Genomic DNA, 24,212 nt, shown 5'->3' on the forward strand with positions numbered 1-24,212 from the left:
CACAGTGTATTATTTACATACAAAAAAAAAACAAAAAAGGCAGTGGAATGTGATTGCGCTTAATTGCTCGGTATTAAATTGATTTTATGCGCAATTAAAAAAAATTATATCTAAAATTATGAACGAGTGGTGGTTATTAGCAACCTGTTGCAGATCATGTGAAATCGATAAGTACATATGTACATATGTATAACACGTGGTAACACTTTGCAGTATAACTTTAGTGAAGCAGTCATGATTTTCGTGAGGGGGCGTGAATGAAGGGAAATAAGAAAAACCTTTAACGGTCAGTTTGCATGGCAACTATATGCTATAGTGTGCAGATCTGTACAATATGTTTCGAGATTAGAGCCTTGATATATAACCTGAGACAGATTTCGTAAAGATAATTTATCAATTGGAACATTTTTCCATACAAAAACTTGATTATGATCGGGCAGTTTGCATAGCAGCTATATGTTATGGTATTCCGATCTAAAAAATTTGTTCCGAGATTTTAGCATCGCCCAAGAAAATGGACTTCGCAAAATTTCGTGAAGATATCTTCTTAAATTAAAAAGATTTCCTTACAAGAACTTGATTTTGATCCATGAGTTTGTATGGCAGTTATGTTCTATAGTCGTCCGATAACGGTGAAAAAAATATTCAGTGAAAGAAAATTCAAAATAATTATGCTTTGTAGCATAGTGTCTCTTTGAATTGTTTATTAACTTGTTACTTGTAATTATTTTTATAAAATCACTGTCGCTCCCATGCACAAATGAAGTGGAGGTGTTCGCTTGAGTGTGCATATGTACACATACATACTTAAGTGTGTACTATAATAATTCGAACTATTATATGTGTTTGTATATGCGTTTGTTAATGGGGATTTTTTTTGGCTTAGTTAAGGCACCAACTACAATTAAAAACCACTTTAAACAGTTAAAAAGTACACAGGAAGTGTGAATGAAATGATGAGATGATGTGACGGTAGATCAAACTATGATATTGTGATGATATAATAAAAGAAGAATGCGATAACGGTTCTACACTTGAACGTACATTGATATTGTCAGTGGAACAGTTTTTACTTTAAGTAATATAAATATGATTATAAGCTAGCATAGTGTGACTGTAGCTCATTAAGTTGATGTGATGACGTTTTGGTGATGTGTAGGAGTCAACGGCACAGTTACCATCTTGAATTATATTTGCTGATGATAATATTATGCGAGTCGTTAAGATATATAAAGGTGATTTTCAAAAGATTGGTGAGATATCGCATCATGTCATCTGATGTAAATCAAGTGATGTGATGTACAATCATGTGATTTGATGTAAGATCAACTGATTTAATGTAAAAACATGTTATGTGAAGTTATATCATTTATTAAGTGATATTTCGATGAAATGTCATATGATGTGGTGTGATATTATTTAATGACATTTAACAACGTCTGATACGATGTGATATCATATAAATCATTTGATGGTATTTAACATCATAGTGTCATGTGATGTAGTATATTCCTACTTAGTCGATCAGAATTAAATTGTTATGGTATATGGATAAATTAAATAATTTTATGTAAGGAAAAAAGTTTTAGTTTTATATACGAGGCTTCTCTTTAGAAAATCATAACCACCACACTGTTGATTATAATAATATTAAAAATCGGGGGTCTAACAGCTGTTGAAGACAAATCTGTAAAATTATAATTTACTATGATAATTTGTTGTCATTTAATTGCATGTTCTTCAAAATTACTCTTCAAATTGTGGGGACTCAAGAGAAAATATGGGTAGAGGCAATAAACGCTATAAACCCTTTATACAGGTGCCACAGACATGATGTAAAAGCCTGTCAAACTTTATGTATAGACGCAAAAAAAATTTTCCTAACCGAAAATAATTGTAAATTAATTTATCACATTTAATAATTTTCATCAACAAAAGTATGACGAACATTTCTCCGTGTGGTTTCGAAACTCGTTCACGCATGCGTGCACGCACACCTATTTCGCTGCAGCATAACACTCACCACTTCCACTGTCACTGGCAATAAGCCAAATCGATTGGTGGGGACATTGTGGGCTCAGAAGTGAGTAAAATAAACTTGTTCGACAAACAACTGGGGATATGAGTAACTAGAATGTGAGCTATATATGTATGTACTCGTTTGTAAGTGAATTTATGATATGAAGTTGAATGCAAAAAAAATAAAGGGTGAAGCCATCTGAGTAGAGGTTAAAATATTGCAAATTTTCGTAGAGCTTGCTTAGTGAGTGGCAAAGGAAAAATCAGTAGTGTCGGACATCCGCTAAAGTCATGCCAGAAGGATTTATAAGCTACAGATTATAATTTTCACGAGCCCTCTAACCTCTTAAGTTAACACAATTTGTTTTTTTTTTATTGCCTAAAGTTTCTTATGAAACCTGAAAAAGGTTTATTCATTACTCATCCAATATAAGATATATTTAACGGCGGTTTTTTCTACAACTGGTGTGTGGCTTGGATAAAAGATGGTATGGTTTGTGTCTTGACTACAAGTGGAGCTTCCTATCTTTCTCTTATCGAAAATAATTTGTATGCTCCACCGCTGTTTAGAAAAAATAGTTCTATAAACTTTCCTCCTCCCAGACTTGATGTCACATTAAACCGTGTAAGCTATACTATATTTCAGCACGGTGAAGTGTCCGCTTAGCGGCGATGTTGATGACGCAGCATCGATTATTACTGTTTAAGAATATTTACTTTCAGTGCAATGACAGAACAGCGAACAGGTGGACGGACAAACGGATGACTGACGAGGTGGACTGGTTTTAATACGCAGCAAATTGTTAAGCTGTTTACAAAAGTTTCGAAATGTATTTTGATTTAATTTGAATTCAACAGTATAGAACTATGTATATATGTGGTATATGCACAGGTATATATGAAAGCATTTGTAAGTGTAGTATATATGTAATTATATATTATTTTCCTTTTGTATTATTGTTATGATTTTTTACGACTGCGTTTGCTGGAATAATCGGAATTCTTTGGCGGTGTGTTGTTGGAAGTTTTTATAGCGCGGCGCACAGCTGCCGTGGGCACAGTATATTCTAAGCAGCAAACGCGTATACACGCATGCGCGGACAAAGTATGAAAAACATTTACAAAACCAACCTATAAAAGACACCTACGTGCAAAAAAGCGCTTGCAAATACAAACGTACATACATATGTAAATACGTGCAGCCGACAGCCTACAGGCAACTTGTGTGCACCTGAGACAATATTTAAAAATAATCCAAATAAAAATCAGCACATTGGCACGCGATTTTGGGTGCGAGACTTCAGCTGTCATGCTTGAATTTCTATTAAACACCGCTAAGTGATTGTGGCTAATGAATAAATGAAAAATTTGAACGTTTAAAGGCGAAAAAAGAGAAAAACACCGAAAATATTCGAAAAACGTATACAATTTCATAGACGAACGTTTGTGAATTTTCCACTTGAGCGCCTCACACAGCCAGCCATACACACATATACATATGTGCATACATACGCGCGCGCATTCGCCAGCCAAACAAGACAACGCGCCGCTGCAACTTGTGCCACAGTGATCAATCAGCAGCAGCCGCAACAGCAGTCGTCGTCGATAAGCGGCAATCGCAAACGCGTCCAGTGAAAACTCAGTTGCGCATTTTCCACATAAATTTTTTACCGTTGTTTTAGCAAGTTTTGCTTTTTAATTGCCAGCGCTTTGTTGGGCGCGCAAACGTGTGAGTAAGCGTGAGAAAGCGCGTAGTGTTTTAGTTTCCAACGGCAGCCAGTCGCTAGTCACTGACATAGATTCGGTGTTGCCGGTAAAGCAAACATTCACAAGATCATTGTCGAACGCAACAAATAACAGTTAGTGTATGAATTTAGCTAAACGCACACGAGCAGTAGAAAGTGAAATGAAGATGCACCTATTCGTGTCCTGTCTAGTGTTGATCAGTGTGGTGTTGCATTGTGGGCTGGCGGCAAGTGCTTCCACTGTGGGGCTCTATGCACCAGATCGCTATGATGGTGAGTGAACAAAATAAAACGTTTATGAATTGTTTTTCACAAAAAAATGTAGGTAAACAAGAAACAAGTGCCATTGCTTCATTGGATATGCAGAAATGAGTTGATTGCTAGTGGAATATGTTGTTTTCGAATGCAACCGATATGTGAACCAGTTTTATATTGGGTAAATTAACATTTTATATATCGAAAAAATACAAAAAACATGAGTTGAGGCACAGCTAAGAGGTGCTATTAAAAGCAATTTTCGAAATCCTGTTTGTAAAGCAGTTTTCCAAAAAGTAAACAAGAAAAATAGAACTTTTTTTCAAAATACTCTTTGAAAGGTTGGCTGCAAAGTCTAAAAAGAAACTAATAGAAGCTTAAAAAATATTAAAAACCTGGAAGTTTTTTCCCAATCTGGCCTTTGGTTTAACTAGACTTGTGAAAATTTGCTCCTCCACACCTAAAAAATGCGGTGATCTATAGAACTCTAAAAAAGTAAATGCGCAGTTCTTCTAAGCATGTCACATGCATATCTCTCTCTTCCCATCTTTAGTTTCATCATCCGAGATGATCTGTTACTTCCGCCAGTATTCTAGTCTAGAAGCCAGAATTTCGAACATTAACTTTAAAAATAATTTGAATTTTGAAAAGTACTTTACAGGAGATATTTAAAATATTATCCAAACTATCGAAATATGATAAAATATAGACCCTTTTCCACAGAACAGTTTTGTTTTTAATGTCCAGAGAAAAACTTAGAGTTTCTGAAATTCACAATCCATTTCAACTTAGATGTCTTTAAGGTTTCCAATTCGTAAAGGCATATGTACGAAGTCTATATCCTGCTAGTATTATGAACTCGTTAATATTTTTTTAAGCCCGTTGGTTAGTAGGTGGTATTTCAGCTTTTCGAAAGGACCTCGTCTATCAAGGGAGCCATGCTGTAAGGTGTGTCGTAGTATTCACGTCAAAAGACTGACTCCAGCTACACATTTTTAACTCTTCTTTAAATATGTTCATTGCCGAACATTTCACAATCGGCTTAAACGAGCTCGATTTCACAATTTTTGTTATAATCGTAGGGCTGAAGTATTCTAAATATACTTTAGAATAAAAATCTGTGAAATGGAGATATCAATTCTCACAAAGACCGAGAGGTGGAAGTTTAATAAGAGTGATTGCCGAGTAAAGCCTATTTTTTATACTTCCGACATAAAATGTTATAAAGAAAAGTATAGAAGATCCATGCGACCTACAATTACATTTGTTATACATTGAATTTAAGTCAAACAAAATGTGTGAATATGACCCTACAGAGCAAGTCAGTTATTCGAAAACAATATGGTCCCAAATGAAGAAACACTCGATAGAAGAGACTGTAGGAACATGATCGGAATACTAACTGGTCACTGTCTGGTGGCGGCACACACCCGCAGAATGGGGGAAAGAATGGAGCATCTCTTGTGCAATTGTCCCGCTTTGGCAAGACTACGCTGTAAGCATCTAGGGTCCCCACTGGAGGAGGTATGGATAGTGAGGCCGCAGAGTTTGTTAAGATTCGCGTCAAGCGCAGGCATCCTAAAGGAAGACTTCTCTGGGATGACTATTTTCCATCTGGTAGCGCAAAGGACCAAAACTGATCTATGTGTGGCTTATTGGCCTACCAGTTTTTCGGATAGGATTAGCGTCATTGTAATTTAGCATAGTGGCCGAACTATATATAACAAATTTGATGAGCAGACTCCAATATCTTCTATAACTAAAGGTTTTTAATTTGAAAACCTGAACTCGTCTGTGGAGATGCCACAGTTTTTTCCTTGCCCAAAAATTTCATACGAACAAATAACTGCTTGTTGTTGTTTCGAGGGTACTAAGCTGAAACCGGACACAGTTTGAGAGCAAACGAACCGCATATCGCAAAGAAGTGTTAAAATGTCTGACAAGTCGCTGACTCCTTTCAACACGCAAGCACAATTTGCTTACTTCACAATCCATATATTATAAATGAACAGGCATGTTCTTTTCAGCACAGTGCATGTCACTTCATTTACAGCAATTAATCATAATTAATCTCCTGTGTATCTGCAACAGCAGAACGAGCTTTGCTTCAAGTACCTGTGGCTCGGTGTTCTTATAATTACATTCCAACTAAGTAAGTCAGCGCAACGGTGATGACATCAAGCAACAATAATTCGGCTTGCAATCCATATATATACATATATAGTATAGTAGTATATGTTTTTATGTATATACAGGCATTTCTATGCATGTATTCATACATTTATATGTATGTCTGCTTGTGTGTGTAGTGTTTTTCCAATTTACTATATATGCTTTTGCATTCTGATTGCAGGCATACCGGAAACATGTCTCTTGCCCATGGACTTTGGCTACTGTCGGGCCAAAGTGAAGCGCTACTATTTCGATATGCGTCGCATGAAGTGCGCCATGTTCTACTTTGGCGGCTGTGCGGGCAACGTCAACAACTTCAAATCGTTGGAGGAATGCAATCGCGTATGCCTGGACGGTTATGGTGATTATGACAGCCCGAATGATGTGGTAGCCGTCAACAAGGCAAGCGGACGTGATTACCGCGGTCGCGGCACTGTGAACAGCAACAGCAACAGCAACAGCAATAACAAAAACAACAATTCTGGCAGTGGCATTAGCAGCAGCAGCAGCAGCAGCAGTCGTGGCGTCATCAGCAATGTCGGTGGCATTAAGAACAACACGTCCGCAACCAGTTATGGTGGCAGTGTTGGCGCTCTTGATGCCAGCTATAAGAACAGCTACAACAAGTACAACAGCAACACATACAACACCAACACCAACATCGGCAGCAATGTTAATGGCAATAACAGTGGCATTAGCAGCAGCAGCAGCAGCGGCAGCGCCGCCGGCAGCGTTGTGAACAATAACACAAAAATCATACGCAACCGAAGTGATGACAATCTCGATGAATATGATTACGAGGAGAATTAAGTGTATTACCATATTCGTTTGTGTTCATAATGGAAATGAAATACAAAGTATGTAACTTCCTTCATGCGCTACTGCCAAATACTCGTAACCTACCTATAACTATTACTATTACTATTTTTTCTTTGTATACAAATTATGTTATTTATGTTATGCATATGAAATACTTATTTAAATTAACTTCAGTATCTCTTTTATTTGCACTGCGCAAAAAAATTTGAAATATTACCTAATTTTGCGCGCCAAACAAAATAAGAATAGTAAACGAAATAAAAAAGTATTGAAAATAAATCACTTTAGACTTTAACTTCAAAAGTTTCAAGCATACAACATAAAAAATAGAATATATGTAAAACATTTACTGAAAGGTGTAGGCATTTCAAGGTCTCTCTAGTAAAGCAGTAAAAATTTTGATATTTTTTGTCATTTATGTTTTTGCATTTTTTTAGTAAAGTTTATTATTTAGAATGAGTATAGTAATTTTTAAAATAAAATTTGCATCACAAAGGAATTTAAGCAACCAGAGATCGGTTTTGTTAGGTAATTCATATACATGGAAAATTTTTGAACTCCCATACCCCACAGACCACACAGTCGCAAATTTTTCCTTCAGATTTCTTAAGTAGTGTCCTTTCTTTTGCATACATATTCACCCTTTCTGAAAATATGTCCACTTCAACCCTATTCTTAAGTAAATATTTTGTGGTAGGAAAATCCCAACATGTTGTCCCATTGAAAATTGCATTTTTTTGGATTCTCCTGATGCAATAGCCAGGCTCCACAAAGGCTTTCCAAAAAAGATGCCTGGTGAGGAAGTTTTTTTGTTTTAAAATATATCGAATGTGAAAACTAATAAAATATATTACTGGACTATGTAGACAAGTTTGTTCTGAAAAAATTTACGCTAAAAATATTATTAAAAATCGTATTCTATCTGAAAAATGTAAATAAGACGCAAACTGTTTAATTATTCATCAATATTTATTTTGTCGCCTTCGAAATAATGCTCACCAGATGTAATACACTTATGCCAATGATTTTGCCAGTCCTCGAAACACTTTTCATAAGCACTTTTTGGGATGGCCTTCAGTTCCTTCAGCGAATTTTGTTTTATTTCTTCAATCGACTGAAAACGGGTTCTACGGAGCGGCAATTTCAGGTTGAGGAACAAGAAAAAATCACTCGGAGCCAAATCTGGTGAATATGGTGGTTAATCATTGCGTTTTGGCTTTAAATACGGTCACAATCGTACTCTTTTTGAAAAAACAAAAATCAGCTTTATCGGGACGAGTCGAGTAAGAACTCGTTTCTTACCCAAAATATCAACCAAAATCATTGGAACGGACTCGCGAGAGATGTCGAGCTCTCTTGTAATCTATGTGACACTTGCCAGACGATTTTCAAGCACCATATCCTTACATTTTTAATATTTTCATCAGTTGGAGTGTTCCAAGGTCGTCCAGAACGAGGCATGTCTTAACGATCTCTCGACCGTCTTTGAAGGCTTTGTAACACACGTTTTTGATAAAACTGAGTCATAAATACAAAATGTGAAACAAATTCTTTGTCGATATTTTTATTCATTGTGAAAATCGCAACGCACTACCGAGGTGCACCGATTTAGGCAACTGCTGTAAATAAACTGGTTGACAGATCGCGCTCATATTTGGCATAGTAATTAAGGACAGTCCTACCACTTTAGGCAAATTTTTTTTACCCGGGGAATTTAATTATAATTTCCGAGTGCGTTTTTGTCATAATGTATAGTATGTATGTATGTATATGAACTTAGGAAGGTCGTGTTAAAAATTCTAATCGTTCGGCCCAGTCGTTTTGGAGAAATTTTCCTCGCTGACTCCAAAAACAGAATTCGAGAAAAATACCTTTAAAGTTTTAGGAGTTGGTTACACTAAGTTTAAATTAATTTAAATTACAAAATACACCAATATCTCTATAGCTATTAGCCGATTCAACTTAAAATTTTCGGAGAATATTTTCAAATACATATACATATGTATGTAGAATGATGACATAAAAAATTAAAAAAAAAATTGTTTGATAATATTCAATATCAATCCATATGGTGTGTTTGGAGCGCCAAGAACCATTTCGTCATTTATTATTTTGAGCTATTAGAGAGACTTATCTGTTAGCTGAAGCTATAACGATGACATAAAAGCCGCTTACTTTTAATGTTGAAGAAAAAAATTCTATTTAAGTAATAATAAACCGATTTGTTTTGGAGCATGCTAAGAATACGTGGTTTACACTTTTTTTAACGAACTGTGCTTTGTCACTGTGATTGTCATTGTCAAGGCCTTTTTTAAAACACACTTGTTGCTCTAGAAATTGTTTTTACTTATACATATACATACAACATATACACACATACATATAACGAGAATATGACCTTGCATTTTTTAATTGATTGCCTCCCATCTTTCGTCCAACTACAATATAATACGATTAGAGGTATTTAGAAGGGATTTGATGGCGGCGATGCTGTCATTCGCTCCATGCGTGACGTCAGTTGTGAGTGCTCACTCACCTTCTCGCTGCGACGCTGCGCATGTGCGTATACATATGTATATATGAGTAAATAGATTTGCATTGGCTATTTTGATTGCCAATTGCATGTGCGCCACCTTCAACTACTTTCACATTAGCACAGATTTACTTTTGTGCGTATTTGCAATGAAATTTATCACACTTGCTTAACACCTCATATTCAAATAACAATTTATATTCAATTATAATTCATATACACTTCGATTGCTCATGGAAAACCACAAATGCGTGATTTAATGAACTTGTCCAAGTTCTCCTCGACGCATGCCTGTGTCATCAGCTAGCAGATCTTAGCAGAAATGTGGGTGAGTATATATTAATAAAGATAATTTTTAATATGTTGGGATTTAAAATTTTTGGATTCTGTTCAAATAGTTGGTTGACTATAAATATTATTATAAAATACAACCTATGTATGTGTAGGATTGATTTGAGAAAGATTGCCAAATTTTATTTATTTTTTTTTTCAAAGTTATTGAAACTACCGATACTTAAATGAAACAGGGCACAGCTCCAAAATAAAAATAGATTTTGTTTGAAAATACTTTGAAACTTACATTTTATATTTATAAAAAGTCTGAAAATGAAATTGTTTACATAATTAATTTTGCATTTAAAAATCACATCAAAGGGAAACTAAAGATCAATAAAATAAAAGATAATTAAATGTCTACAATTATTTAAAATAGTTATTGGTACACATGGTGTATATTTGTATAAAATCATTTCGTTTTCACTTTGCCACTTTGTTTGCCGCCTTTGAAAAGGCCGCTCAAACGTCGCAAAATCGCGCGCGCAATGAAGATGAACAACGCCAAGCCGATCAAAATAATTGACACACTGTCCAGTGAGTAATAGACGAACCAATTTAGCTTTACCGCCTTTGTCTGCAGCAATTTATGCGCCGTTTTGCCGTTCTCTTGCAACAAATGTTCCACCCACCACACGGCTCTGTCCAGCGGTTTCATGTCTTGATTGCGGAATAAGTGCGACAGCACGACAGCATTCTCAGCATAACTGTGAAGAAAAATATTAAAGAATATTACAAAAAATAATACCTAAATATGCACACAAACAAGCACTGAGCTCACCTATTGCGGCGCATCTCTTTAAGCGTCGCTATTAAGTTCTTTTCATTAATATCGTCGAAGAATAGTATGGAGCCCACGCCGCGGTTTTGGACCGCGTATGCGTTAACGCTTTGATCGCCGTAGAGCGGTGTGACAATTAACGGTTTGCCACAATATATATTCTCAGTGGTGCCGAGTAGACCACCATGCCCCCAAAATAGTTTCACCTTGGGATGGCCTGTAGGAAAATACAAGTATAGCAATATTTATGTAATTATATTTTTAATGTCATCAAACATTAATTCTTGCGTGTTCTTCATACTCACAGATCAGACTTAACTGTGGCGCCCATTTGACGAAGAGGAACTTCTTACTTTTCGTTGGCACTTCGTCGGTCTCCCATTTCCAAATTACATTGAAAGGCTGTTGTTCGAGTACTTTGACTATCGTTTGCACTTTCTCACTGGGCATGCTAGACGAACGTACCATAGAACCCCAGCTAAAGAATAGCACACCTTCGGCAGGTGAATTTTTTAAGAATTTCTCAATTTCGTCTGGTAATTTTGCATTTAATGCTGTCTCATCAATATGTATGCCACCAATTTCGATTAATTGCGAAGTTAACGGTTTATTACCGTGTAGGGTGTAATGTTGATTGACCAAAATTATGCTGGTGCTACGCTTGGCATAATCATCAACATCGAAATCCACATTTAGATATTTGTTGATCACTTTGCGATCATCAGAATGTGTGCGATAACTGTAAAATATCATATCTTAGGTGGTTAAAAGTAATTTCAACTAAGTTTCGATAAACAAAAAATTAAATCGATCAGGTTTCCTACTTTGCCTAGGATCACTATACAAATGGTCTGAAATAATTTGCATTTCGCCAGTTTTCCTCTAGTTTTCTATAAAACTCAATGCAAGTTATATAATATTGCACAATTATAATAAAATTATCAGTTCAATTAGTGATCACACATTTCTTAACCTTTCTGTCATAATCTCTACTTCTTCAAGCCTATCATAATATCTTCACTTTATACCAAAAGTATGCCTTGCTGACGCCTCCTCCATTTTCAATTATTGCTCTAAAAAAATTATCCAACATAAACGAGCTTTTTCAAGTCTCAAATATCTCACCGATATATATAATTCACCAGTTTCGTTTGTAGAAAATTTAACAGTCGTTCATAACAATTCAGTTCCTCCGGAAATCCGACTAATTTCGACTGTATATACGACGGAAAATCCGGCAATGCAATACGATCAAAGTGGTAGGGCATTAACACACAACTACTCAAACCCACCACAGGTACTTGCAACAAGTATGGTATACCCAATTGGCAATCCGAATTCATATATTCAGTGATGACTAAATCGAACGGTTGCTGTTCGTGACCTTTTAAAATCGTATCAACATGTCCACTTTTATACAAGAGTTCACAGTGTGACAGTCCTTCATGATGCATATAGTCGGCATCTTTGAATATATTAAACAAGCTTCGTCGTGGAAATATATCTTTAAATGTAACTACATTGGTTGTCAAACCACCAGTCAATAGCAGCTCGGTATAGTTATGTGGCTTTATCTTGTCCAGCGCTTTTATATGAGTCACCACGGTGACCTGGTGGCCTTGTTCAGCCAGTCTGCGCAAAAGTGGATAGAAAACTTTAAAGTGACTGTAGGCGTAATAGTTAAATATTCCAAGTATGCGACTGCACTCAGTAATTAATATTGGGTTCACTAAAATGGTCAGAACTATTGTAAAAGCCAATATTTTCTTGGGGTTCTTAAACATGGCTGTTGATGTGTTCTGACCAAAATATTATTAAAAAAATTATATATTATTTATTTCACTAGCACAAGCACTTTTTACAATTTCTTTATGCAATTTTATTCTAACAAAATTTTGAGTTTAGACAACTTATGTGTGTCTCCCCGTGACACTTGAATTCACTAAACTTTAGAACTATTATTGTTCAAATATAAACATCCGGCTTGGTGCTAAGAGGTACCATTCAGTGATGCGCCGCAGCATAGATAAGCAGCACTATCAGGTGACGTATCGTACCAAAACTACGAATACGAATGTCCGCCACGAATATGCATAATTTGCTATCACTGAATTCATATGTATTCGAAACTTTTGTTACTAGACTTGGTTTTGAACTTTGACATTTCGAAATCGGTTGGGTAAAAGCAAAAAAAAAAAATGAAAAAAAGAACGAAAAAATATAAATTTTAATAAGTAAAACTGAAATCGTTTATATTCAAATTGAATTTACGAACAAAATATGAATCCACTAAAGTGTGTATTCATGTTGATTGAGGAAGATTATTTTTCTAAAACAAATTTATAAAAAACTAGCGCTTAAATAAGGCGAATGCAAGTTCTTTAAGATCGCCATCTATACATACACATGTATATTTACTTCATCCATTGTTTTCGGTTTTACGTTTTCTACCGAAATTCTTGGCTTTTGGGTATTATACTTGTACATATGTACGTATGTATACAATGTATGTTACAAAAATTTCCAGCAAGCCTTACAAATTTTTCAAAATCATTTTATATTCCGTACCGCTCTCTCAGGAAGCCCAGAAAAGAAGTATAATAAAATACATACAAAAGCGAGAATTATTGTAGAAAGAACAATGAGTATTTTTAAAAATCAATTTAGATATCTTCTGAGTGCTCGTGAGCTTCATTACGAGCCATGGAAAGCATCTCAAATCGTTAATGTTGCGGCAGAGTTACACAACGTTTGTATATACTATCGCGTAAATGATGAAATTTTAGAAAATATTTCAGAACCACATATTTTTACAGAAAGTAATTAAATTGTTTCATCAACTTATAGCTTATGCAGCTTCACAGATCAGAGAAGCCATATGTGAAACACTTACGCGAATATATTATCCTAAATAAGTATTAACACAACATATTAATTTTTTTTTAATTAAGTATTTATTTAATTAATTATTTTTTGATATTGCTGCAATTTTTTTCTTCCACTTCCAACATTCTTAGAAGTACGTCTTAACAGTGCTGGACTGCAGGTCCTTGATGGCCTTCCAATCTAGCCATACCTAATAAAAAATAAGTCCAACATGCTTCAAATTATCCTGTTACAACAATAAAAACTACAACCTTAATATATTACGGTATTCCAGCTGTGAATAATCTTCTTCTTTAGGACACTTGGTAAAACCCTGCTCCATCTCAGGTATTTGCTGTAACAGCTCAATCATTAGTGCATATTGCTGTTTGGTGGTAATTACTTTAATGATTAGTTTACTCGTAACATATAAGTTTTAGTTTGAATTCAATAAAAACTTCATTTTTTTCTTTTTTTAATTTATTTCCCCGCTTGCAAAAACTTGTCGTTTAAAAATTCCGATAAAATTCAAAATTAAAAAAACGCAAGTTTCATGGAAAAATCAGGTTTAGAGGCTGGTACTACCTCGCCGGTGTGAGTTACGACTTGGTCGCAATGGTCACTTTGCAGAGTGCTTAATTCTGAGCAAAACGTGTCTAAAGTCAAAGCGATGCCATAAAATGCCTCTGAGCTATAGAAATTTAATGATAAAAAATTTCGATTTTCGTGTATTTTCAGTAGAAAATCTTTACGTGCCTTGGTCGAGTACTTAATATTAATATTAAGGGTTAAATTTTCTGGAATTTTTTTAAGGTATTTCCAAGGAAATTTCATGAAGGGATTGAAAAAAATAGTTAATAAAAACACCCTAATACACACATAAAAATTTATTTAATTATAGCGTTTTCTTTTCTCCCAAAAATGTTGCATTACTACAGAGCATTATTACCTGTTGCTACAGAGTATAATAAATAATTTTACTCACCTAACCATTGTACGTAACTATTACAACTTTTAAATTATAATATAACTAATTCTACATTAATATAAAACAAAAATTTTATTTTCAGCAATATCTATATTTAGTGCAATTATTTCGTTTTCACTTTGCCACTTTGTTTGCCAGCTTTGAAAAGGCCACACAAGCGTCGCAAAATCGCGCGCGCAATGAAGATGAACAACGCAAAACCGATCAAAATAATTGACACACTGTCCAGTGAGTAATAGACGAACCAATTTAGCTTTACCGCCTTTGTCTGCAGCAATTTATGCGCCGTTTTGCCGTTCTCCTGCAATAAATGTTCCACCCACCACACGGCTCTGTCCAGCGGTTTCATGTCTCGATTGCGGAATAAGTGCGACAGCACAGCAGCATTCTCAGCATAACTTGAAGAAAAATATTAAAGAATATTACAAAAATATTATCTAAATATACACACAAACAAGCACTGAACTCACCTCTTGCGGCGCATCTCCTTAAGCGTCGCTATTAAGTTCTTTTCATTAATATCGTCGAAGAATAGTATGGAGCCCACGCCGCGGTTTTGGACCGCGTATGCGTTGACGCTTTGATCGCCGTAGAGCGGTGTGACAATTAACGGTTTGCCACAATATATATTCTCAGTGGTGCCGAGTAGACCACCATGCCCCCAAAATAGTTTCACCTTGGGATGGCCTGTAGGAAAATACAAGTATAGCAATATTTATGTAATTATATTTTTAATGTCATCAAACATTAATTCTTGCGTGTTCTTCATACTCACAGATCAGACTTAACTGCGGCGCCCATTTGACGAAGAGGAACTTCTTACTTTTCGTTGGCACTTCGTCGGTCTCCCATTTCCAAATTACATTGAAAGGCTGTTGTTCGAGTACTTTGACTATCGTTTGCACTTTCTCACTGGGCATGCTAGACGAACGTACCAAAGAACCCCAGCTAAAGAATAGCACACCTTCGGCAGGTGAATTTTTTAAGAATTTCTCAATTTCATCTGGTAATTTCGCTTTTAGTGCTGTCTCATCAATATGTATGCCACCCATTTCGATTAATTGCGAAGTTAACGGTTTATTACCGTGTAGGGTGTAATGTTGATTGACCAAAATTAAGCTGGTGCTACGCTTGGCATAATCATCAACATCGAAATCCACATTTAGATATTTGTTGATCACTTTGCGATCGTAATAATTTGTGCGGTAACTGTAAAATATAACATAGATTTTAACATTAACATAACATAGTTTTCAGCTAAGTCTCGACAAAAATAAAAACGTACGGATTTCTTGTTTTGAGTATAATTATTTTGTATAAGACAAACTTAAAAACGATTTTTTTTTTTCATAAAGGCTGAATACTAACTTTTATGATCTTTGTGTCATTACTAAGTATCATTAGTAAAACACCAGCTAAACTCCCCCGCATTCGGTAATCATTTGATGACATTTCTCAAACATATCTATCATGATCTCTCATATGTTCAAAACTATCGAAACAGGCTCATTATTTATGTAAATTTTTAAATCTTATAATGCCAGCAAAGATATATTCAGTTGTAGGAGTTATTCTAAAAATATCTTGCCAAACAATTATAGAAATATATAATAAGGAAGCCAAAGTGGATACAGAGAAATGGTGGTTAAATGGAGCATTATTCATAAATTCACATTTTGGGTTAATTGACTGGCAATTGGTTAGAATTTATGAAAATTAAAAGGAAGTAGTACAGTATTATTTTTTTCACTTTCATGTTGATTTTGGGAGTTTTGAAAAAAGGGTTTGTTACATAACTCTTTAGTTCTCAATCAATTTATTAGCATTAAATATATTACTTTCTGAATTGTTATTTTATTTGATACAAATAAAGATTATTGATCATATTGGCGTGTGAAAAATTAAGCAGATGTTCTCGCACTCCGCTCCACTTAATATTTCCGATCCCTCTAATATACATGCATTCATATATACAGATAGCACATCGTTCGTATATATTTATTAAGCATGAGCTTACCAATTTACATATGCATATGTTGTATTTGCTTTGCCATGTTATTTGTATGTCTTCGTAGATGTCAATAATCAAATGTTTTTTCATGCTCATAGTTATTAAATTGAAATTATAATGGAATTCACAAAAAATGTTCCATACAAGAACTTCATTTCGGTCTGAACAATGTGTTGGAAGATTGTAGATGGTCTTGGATAATAATTTCTATCAAATTTCGTGAAGATAATTCTCAAATGAGAAAGGTTGCCATACAAAAACTTGATTATGGTCGTTCAGTTCGTATGCCAGCTATAAGCTATAGTAGCCTGATGTCGATTTCGACAAATAAATGACAGCTTTTTGAGGAGAAACGAACATGGCCAAAATTTCAAAGTCATCTCTCAAAAACTAAGGGACAGACAGATAAAATGACTAAATCGATTCAGCTCGTCGCTGTGATCTTTTATACATACTAGTATGTACATACAATAAACTGTATAAGGTATCCTATATTTTCTCCTGAAAACTATAAACTTGGTGGCAAACTTAGTATTGCCTGTTCGGGGTTTAATAATACTGACATCTACAAATACACTCGTGGCCGCGCAAACCTTACCACTCAAAATTTTCAAGTATTATGCATATTTGACTACATTTTATAGCGGTACTTTTTGCGGTATAGAAATTTTTTATTTAGAAATAAATTATGTATGTTATTAATGAAAAATATTAAAAATTAAAAACAAAACTTCAGCTATAGATAAATCAATTGAAAGATACTGAGCTTTACAAAATTAGCTCGAAATGTAAGAGACTGACATACGATGAAAAAATTATATTTTTTTATTTTTTTAATTTAATTTCATTTACACAATATTTAAAATTAATATTTTATTTTAATTTTTTTTTTTTGAAACACGAAGTTTAGTAGGTGTATCACTTAAAAACAATAAAATAGGCCGCTTTTGTATAAGAACAGAAAAGCTAATTTGTGTTTTACTCATTAAACGTAATAAATGAAGAACTATAATTATAATTAGATAATATAATTTAGTTTACTTATGCTTACTAAAAACATAAAAAAAATTGAAGAAAATCCCGAACGAACGAAAAAGTTCGAAAAAAATTTAAGAAAGTATAGTGGTAAGGTTTGCGTGGCCACGAGTGTAAGTTTACGCTCTTAATTTTTACGGTTTTTAAAAGTACGGCTACAATATACTTAGTATTTCCTTCCTCCTGAACATATCCCTTTTATTAAATAAATTAATTTCATCACATATCTTCCGATTTCATGTAATAATTGATAACAATACTAATCTAAGGTGATCCCCACGTCTAAGTTTATAAGCGTATGTGATTACAATGTTAACATTTGCAGTTATATTGTGTCGCTTAACGGCACTTGATAATTTCTTACCGATAAAGCTTCTTGATTACATTCGCTTGCACGAAATTCAGTAGACGTTCATGCCAGTTCAACTCTTCCGGGAAGCCGACAAATTCAGATTGTACGTGAGAGGGGAAATCAGGCAAGGCAATACGATCGTAGAAATAAGGCATTAGTAAACAACTACTTAAACCCACTATCGGCACTTCCAGCAGATATGGTATACCCAACTGGCAGTCCGAATTGAAGTACTCGGTGATAACCAAATCGAATGGTTCCTGTTCGTGTTTTTTCAGTATCGTTTCGATATGACCGCTCTTATAGAAAAGTTCACAGGTTTTCTGTCCCTCTTTATGCAAAATCTCTGCTTCCAATATAAGATAGTGTAACGGACGTCGCGGTAGTACATGATCGAAAGTCAGGATATTTGTGGATTTTTGACCTCCTAACAATAATTCTTCATAGTTGGTGGTGGTATTAGCGGGCGCTTGAATATGTGTGACCACGGTGACATGATGACCATGCTCCGCCAATGTGCGCAATAGGGGGAAAAATACCTTAAAATGACTGTAGCCAAAGTGGGGAAATATGCCGAGTATGCGAGCGCCAGCAACGATTTTTGTCGGAGACCCCGCTAGAGCCAGCAAAAAATAAATCAATAACATCGATTTGGCCATATTTGTACTACGGTTTGCGGTTTTCACGTATTCACACACTATATTATCACTATATCATCGATGTTATATAACTTTTGTTGACTTTTAAAGAATTTTCCGAAAGAATTTACACCGAGTAACTGTATATTATGTATGTATATGTATATGTATATCTAATGAAAATCAATTTATTTCAACCAGAATATGGTAACACGTGTAAAAAAGAATGCCGGCAAGAGAGCTTTTGGTGAAGCCAAATAAGTCAAATTGCCTTAGCTGTCGTCTTCTGGGATGCGTTGGCCCCGCTGTCTACTCAATCACTGACTACAAAACACACTGAATTGCTCTTCCCTCAAAATTATACAAAATATGCATTCGTAATCTAAATTTGTATTGGTTTTATGTAAATAAATACATACATATGTATGTATGTTAGAGCGATCTTCACAAACGTTTGTCGGGCACTTAAGTAGTTATGTATGTATGTATGTATGATTTGTTTTCATTAACCTATTTAATATTATTTATTGTTCCCGAGAGAGCAGAGTTTCTATTATGCTCCGCACTGATAGCAAAAGTCACACGAGCGTTCATTCAAATGTATGCATGTATGTATGTAAGCTCTTGTTTACAGATTTACATGTTTTGGGTATACAAATTTGTGTCCCGAACTATTTAAAAAAAAACAGAATTTTTCTTTTTTTAAATTAGAGTTAGATATTTCAACGAATTTATTTAATTGCTAATTAATGATCATGTTTCAAGTGACAGCAGTCACTAGCAAAAACAAATTACCTAAAAGATAATGGCTAACTTGCAACAACAAAAAATAAATACAAGATTGATTGTGCGAAATGCGATTTCATGACTAGACAAAAGCTGTAAAGAATATATGAGACCTAACGGAAGCAGCTACGCTCGAAATTTGAAAGATCCCGTATTTTGGATTAGAAATTTGAGAATTATTTTTAATTTATATGGTCGGGATTACAAATTAAAAAAATTTTAAATCAAATATTAAGGCATGACATGAGAAAACGGAAAGACCCAGGACTCAAGAGGCAACTTATAATAGAAGATACATATCTCTATCAGTTAAACACGAAAAGTCTAGATCCGGAGGGTGGTGCTCTGCTCTGTCTTACTAAATAATGAAGGCGCGAACACATGTGTACTAAATTCTCAGCAATTATTAAAACGAGTTTTTATGGATTTATTTTAATATATAAGCGTTTATATTATTTAAAACGAACAACTACAATTTGTAAATCAAGTACAACAATGAACCGCTACAATGGGCAATGCGACGTCGATATTAAAGTCTTCTAAATTGAACTCCGCTACTATTAACTTAATTACCAAATATGTATAAGAAAATAGGCATTTTTACTAACTGAATACAAATACCTATTATTTATACATTAAGTATGTATATGCCGATGCACCACACAAGCATTCAAAAAGTGTTTTAAATTCTTAAACATTTTTATATTAAATGCATATGCGTGTATAATATAATATTCATTCATTAAATTAGATATCGTAAATTAAATCTTATACAGCCTATAAAACATCTAAATCCTAATAATTCAGTGAACCCATACTACGAGAGTAAACATTTGTCCTTGACATTTGTGGTTTGTCCATCACGACCGCCTACACGTACTGTAGCATTGGCTTGTACTGAAGAATTCGAAGCAGCTTGATTACGACGTTCTCGATCCGCATTTTCGTCTAATTCCATAATTGATAATGCGAGTGCCCGCGCCAGCGCTTCATCCTCTGTCTAAAGGGGGAAAAAATAAATAAAATGAATGTGTTAGGCATTTAGCAAGTAATTCTTATTGGAATTTATCAATTACCATATTTCCTTGAATATTTTGCACTTGTGTGCCAGTCGGTACTGCATTTCGTTTTGGCTGAGCGTTGAACAGTGAAGTTGGCTTGTTTGTGCGACGATATTCAGCAGCATTACTAAAATGGAAACGGATGTTTATTTCAAAAAATATAATCATTTAAAGTACCAACTTACGCTGCTAAAGCACGCTGATCTACATTTCCACTTGTTACACTGTTACATTCATGATCTGCAGTGTGCCGATGACGCAAACAATAATTTTTTCTACATTCTCTACAAGTAACTGGAATAAGCTCCTTCTTTTTGCAGTTTTTATAGCTGCAACGGTTTGTATAAATTTTCTTTGTGTCGGATTTGCACTGTTGATCAATATGACGACCCACTGTTATATCAGGTTCGACACCTGGCGCTGTGGGTACTGGCTCACCACACAATGGACAAATGGGAACTTGCATATCTTTACGACGTGGACCGGTACACGAGTGGTTATCATAATTGAAGTGCGTCGAACAAAATACCTTAGTACACGAATCACATTTAAATGGCAGGAAATCTAAGCGATTACAGGTGGATTCGTTGCAGTGTTGACCGAGATGTGGAAACTCCATTTTGAAACTAAATGCCCACTAGGTTGAATGCTGCTATTTAAAGTATGTAACAATTGTGACCAAATATTCTAGACAAATCAGGAAATTTCCGTAAGATAATATGATGACTAAACAATAAAAGTGAAATTGTTTAAAACTCTAATGTCAAAGTGTTACTGTCAAAAATATATTTATTTTTCTCCTTCTTCTTGAGCTTAAGAAAATTACCATTCACTGTAAGCGACCACCTGTACAAATCGTTATTTTATATTTTTGGCGCTTTTGCTTGTATTTATAAGGGTTAATGACAAAATATATAGCAAAAAATTTGTATACCCTATTGTGTACTTGTCCTTTAATAATTGTTTAAAATATTTATGTTAAAAAGTTTAGATATTAAGTAGATTTATAAGGAATGGATAATAACAACATATCGAACTTGGTAAATAATCTAGTTTACTTTTAGAGTTTTGTGTTTTAACTAATTATTCCCTTTAGATAACAAATTTCTTTTCAAGGGAAGAGCTTCTCATGAGTGGAATGGTCAGAATAGAAGATATTTTAGACAGTGTGCAATCAAGTTCTAGTTCCGAGTCCTCATCCAGTTCCGATGACTCCGAACGAGAGGAAACCGTCAAGGGTGACAATTTTTGTGATGTCATCGACAATTACAGCAGTAGTGAATTCAGGACCCACATGAGACTTCGACGTTCAACTGTAGAATTTTTAATTGGTATAGTGCCATAGTTAAAGTATATGTTAAATGAAATGTTGTTATATTTACTAACATAGTATATATTTTTTTTCATAGAGAAATATTCCGCTACTATAGCCAAAAGCACAAATCCTGGTGGAAGAGCAAGGGTGACGCCCAGAACTAAGGTGTATTTATATATTTGGTATATAGGCCATACGGTAACTTTTCGAGACCTCAGCAGATTATTTGGTATTTCAAATTCAACAGCTTGGCATATTATAAACACTTTGTCGTCTTGGATTATTTCAAGTGGGCATAATTTTATAAAGTGGCCACAAGGTGCCGTCGCAAAAGAGGTAGAAAAGAAATTTAAGAACAAAAACGATATACCAGGAATAATTGGAGTCATCGGCTGTACTCACATACAAATAAAAGCGCCAAACAATAATAAAGAAAATTATTTGAATCGAGCAAATACCTACAGCTTAGTGCTGCAAGCAGTAGTTGATCCAGACAAAAGATTTACCGACTTATCATGTGGCGAACCTGGATCGATGAATTCAAGCAAAGTTCTACGGAGATCCAATCTATTTATCAAAGCACAGTTGGAGGGGCAAGAATTATTTCCGAAGGACTACTTCTTATTAGGTGATTCAACTTATCCCTCTACTAGTTGGTTGGTATCACAATTTAAAGACAACAAACTGACTATGAGTCAAAGACTGTTCAATAAATTACATTCATCTACCCATCTCGTGGTTGTAAATGCCTTTAGTTTACTGAAGGCACGCTTCAGAAGGTTGCAGCATTTTTCAGAACAAATGAATTTATGTTTCATGGTGAACATTATTGTTAGTGCTTGTGTTCTTCATAATATATGTATAGACTTAGATGACATACTTATAGATGACTTTAAAGATGGTAACTTTCAAAAATTAGACAACAATATAAAAGCAGGACTCATTGAAGACGATATTTATTTGGACAGACGCGATCTACTTTTTAAATATTTACAAGAATACAAAGTAATATGAGGATATAAAATAAATTATTTCAGAAAATCAACAATTCACAGAGATAGAATAAGTATGTATATAGTGAGTCAAGGAAATATTTTTAAATAGGAAGCATTACAAAGTACTGAATAAATAGCACACAAAATAATGTATATCATTTGTTTCACAATTTATTAAATTTTCAAAACAATTTAACCCCTTTAGGAAAACATTCACCTAACGTTTAATAAAAAGACTACTTTAAATACGCCTTCAGCATCTCTAATTTTTTCATTTCAACATCCTTAAGTACCTCAAGAATAGATTGATTTAGCCTTCTTCTCTCCTCAATTTTATTTTCCGCTAACTTTTGTTTGATCTTTAATTTCTGCTCATAATAAATTTCCCGAGCGGTTTTTCTACGACGACGTCGATTTGAAACTTGCGGTAATGATGCAGATGCAGACTGTGTTTGAGGTAATGCAGTTGGTAGCGTTGGTGATTTCACAGGTGTATATGAAGAAGGAGAAGATGGTGGTGACGATTTAAGTTCGAGTTGTGGCGAAGGGGAAGAAGGTGGTGATGATTTTATATGTAATTCCGGATAAGATAGATCTGGTATTAATACATTATGCGCTGTAAAAACGGTATCTGTTGGTGACATTGTAAAGGCATTTCCACTGTTTATGCCCATTTGAAGCCGGTGATCATTTGAACCGGAATCCATATCTCCAAAAATTTCTTCCATTTCTGCCATACATAGGGTATTGTTTGGCGATACGCCGGTTTTGGCTTCATTTTCTTTCGCAGTTTTATATGTGGAATGTAAACTCCGTATTTTGTTTTCCAATGTAATTACCGTTGCCGATGGATCCTATATCAATTTTTTATTATTTATATAAAGCATATATATGCTATTTCCTTACCGAGAAGCCATCTGCTATCATGTCTTCCAAAACATGTGTATATGCCAACCTCTTTTTTCCGTGGTGAACAAACTCATCTTTATGAGCCAAATAACATTTTAGTAAGCTTTTTGTTTCGCGCACACTCCACCGTTTACGTTTTCTACAATTTTTTTTATTTATTTTTTTATGTAGGTAATATATAACAAAATGATTCTTACTGCTTTTCATCGGAGGACATATTGTTTCTAGGTTGTTGAAGATGATTAAAATAAATCACTATGCAAGCTGCATAACTTTGTGTTCAAAAAACTTGAACGCGTAAATTGGCGTAAATAATAAAACATGTAAACATCAACTTGGATTTATATCAGACTAGCGACAACTCGCCAAGTTACCCGACTTGATGCGTAGTGCTACCAAGTAACATAATTACACTATTGCGACTGATATTATTAAACAATTTGAAACTAAAAAATAATTTGACAACTGAACATTCTCCCAAAAAAGAAGCCCATTGCAATATACAAAACTAATTAAAAATTAAAAATAATCAAATTTAGGAAAATCGTTTAAAATTTTAGAGATTCTAATCAAAAGCCATCAATGTCCTGCGTGTTTGCA

At 34.5% G+C, this 24,212-nt stretch overlaps 6 protein-coding genes across 8 annotated transcripts; 2 read left to right on the top strand and 4 right to left on the bottom strand.

The window, feature by feature from the left end:
* The first annotated feature begins 2,758 nt into the window (after window positions 1–2,758).
* On the top strand, window positions 2,759–7,260 carry LOC126753176 (uncharacterized protein DDB_G0283357-like). 2 transcript variants are annotated; one of them, XM_050464406.1, is made up of 3 exons: window positions 2,759–2,911; window positions 3,045–4,037; window positions 6,373–7,260. In XM_050464406.1, the coding sequence occupies exons 2-3, from the start codon at window positions 3,887–3,889 to the stop codon at window positions 6,999–7,001; spliced, it is 780 nt and encodes a 259-aa protein (XP_050320363.1). In that variant the 5' UTR covers window positions 2,759–2,911; window positions 3,045–3,886; the 3' UTR covers window positions 7,002–7,260. The 2 variants fall into 2 exon arrangements, with proteins under 2 accessions (XP_050320363.1, XP_050320364.1); XM_050464407.1 differs by lacking the exon at window positions 2,759–2,911 and having other exon boundaries at window positions 3,008–4,037.
* A 2,848-nt stretch (window positions 7,261–10,108) lies between these two features.
* Window positions 10,109–12,591, bottom strand: LOC126753798 (UDP-glucosyltransferase 2-like). Its single transcript, XM_050465497.1, has 4 exons — window positions 11,783–12,591; window positions 10,963–11,396; window positions 10,658–10,874; window positions 10,109–10,583 (listed from the first exon to the last, which is right to left on the bottom strand). Exons 1-4 carry the CDS (start codon window positions 12,439–12,441, stop codon window positions 10,289–10,291), a joined length of 1,605 nt encoding a protein of 534 aa, XP_050321454.1. The 5' UTR covers window positions 12,442–12,591; the 3' UTR covers window positions 10,109–10,288.
* A 1,803-nt stretch (window positions 12,592–14,394) lies between these two features.
* LOC126753799 (UDP-glucosyltransferase 2-like) lies at window positions 14,395–18,915 on the bottom strand. Its single transcript, XM_050465498.1, has 4 exons — window positions 17,921–18,915; window positions 15,286–15,719; window positions 14,981–15,197; window positions 14,395–14,908 (listed from the first exon to the last, which is right to left on the bottom strand). The coding sequence occupies exons 1-4, from the start codon at window positions 18,565–18,567 to the stop codon at window positions 14,614–14,616; spliced, it is 1,593 nt and encodes a 530-aa protein (XP_050321455.1). The 5' UTR covers window positions 18,568–18,915; the 3' UTR covers window positions 14,395–14,613.
* An 833-nt stretch (window positions 18,916–19,748) lies between these two features.
* LOC126753808 (AN1-type zinc finger protein 2A) lies at window positions 19,749–21,169 on the bottom strand. Its single transcript, XM_050465507.1, has 3 exons — window positions 20,579–21,169; window positions 20,409–20,520; window positions 19,749–20,332 (listed from the first exon to the last, which is right to left on the bottom strand). The coding sequence occupies exons 1-3, from the start codon at window positions 21,010–21,012 to the stop codon at window positions 20,150–20,152; spliced, it is 729 nt and encodes a 242-aa protein (XP_050321464.1). The 5' UTR covers window positions 21,013–21,169; the 3' UTR covers window positions 19,749–20,149.
* A 138-nt stretch (window positions 21,170–21,307) lies between these two features.
* LOC126753802 (putative nuclease HARBI1) lies at window positions 21,308–22,856 on the top strand. 2 transcript variants are annotated; one of them, XM_050465500.1, is made up of 3 exons: window positions 21,308–21,433; window positions 21,490–21,724; window positions 21,803–22,856. In XM_050465500.1, the coding sequence occupies exons 1-3, from the start codon at window positions 21,407–21,409 to the stop codon at window positions 22,720–22,722; spliced, it is 1,182 nt and encodes a 393-aa protein (XP_050321457.1). In that variant the 5' UTR covers window positions 21,308–21,406; the 3' UTR covers window positions 22,723–22,856. The 2 variants fall into 2 exon arrangements, with proteins under 2 accessions (XP_050321457.1, XP_050321458.1); XM_050465501.1 differs by having other exon boundaries at window positions 21,328–21,433; window positions 21,510–21,724.
* On the bottom strand, window positions 22,850–24,196 carry LOC126753807 (uncharacterized). Its single transcript, XM_050465506.1, has 3 exons — window positions 23,810–24,196; window positions 23,610–23,751; window positions 22,850–23,557 (listed from the first exon to the last, which is right to left on the bottom strand). The coding sequence occupies exons 1-3, from the start codon at window positions 23,827–23,829 to the stop codon at window positions 22,940–22,942; spliced, it is 780 nt and encodes a 259-aa protein (XP_050321463.1). The 5' UTR covers window positions 23,830–24,196; the 3' UTR covers window positions 22,850–22,939.
* Between the last annotated feature and the right edge of the window lie 16 nt (window positions 24,197–24,212).

Source organism: Bactrocera neohumeralis, chromosome 3 (assembly GCF_024586455.1).
Source record: "Bactrocera neohumeralis isolate Rockhampton chromosome 3, APGP_CSIRO_Bneo_wtdbg2-racon-allhic-juicebox.fasta_v2, whole genome shotgun sequence".
NCBI classification, from domain to species: domain Eukaryota; kingdom Metazoa; phylum Arthropoda; class Insecta; order Diptera; family Tephritidae; genus Bactrocera; species Bactrocera neohumeralis.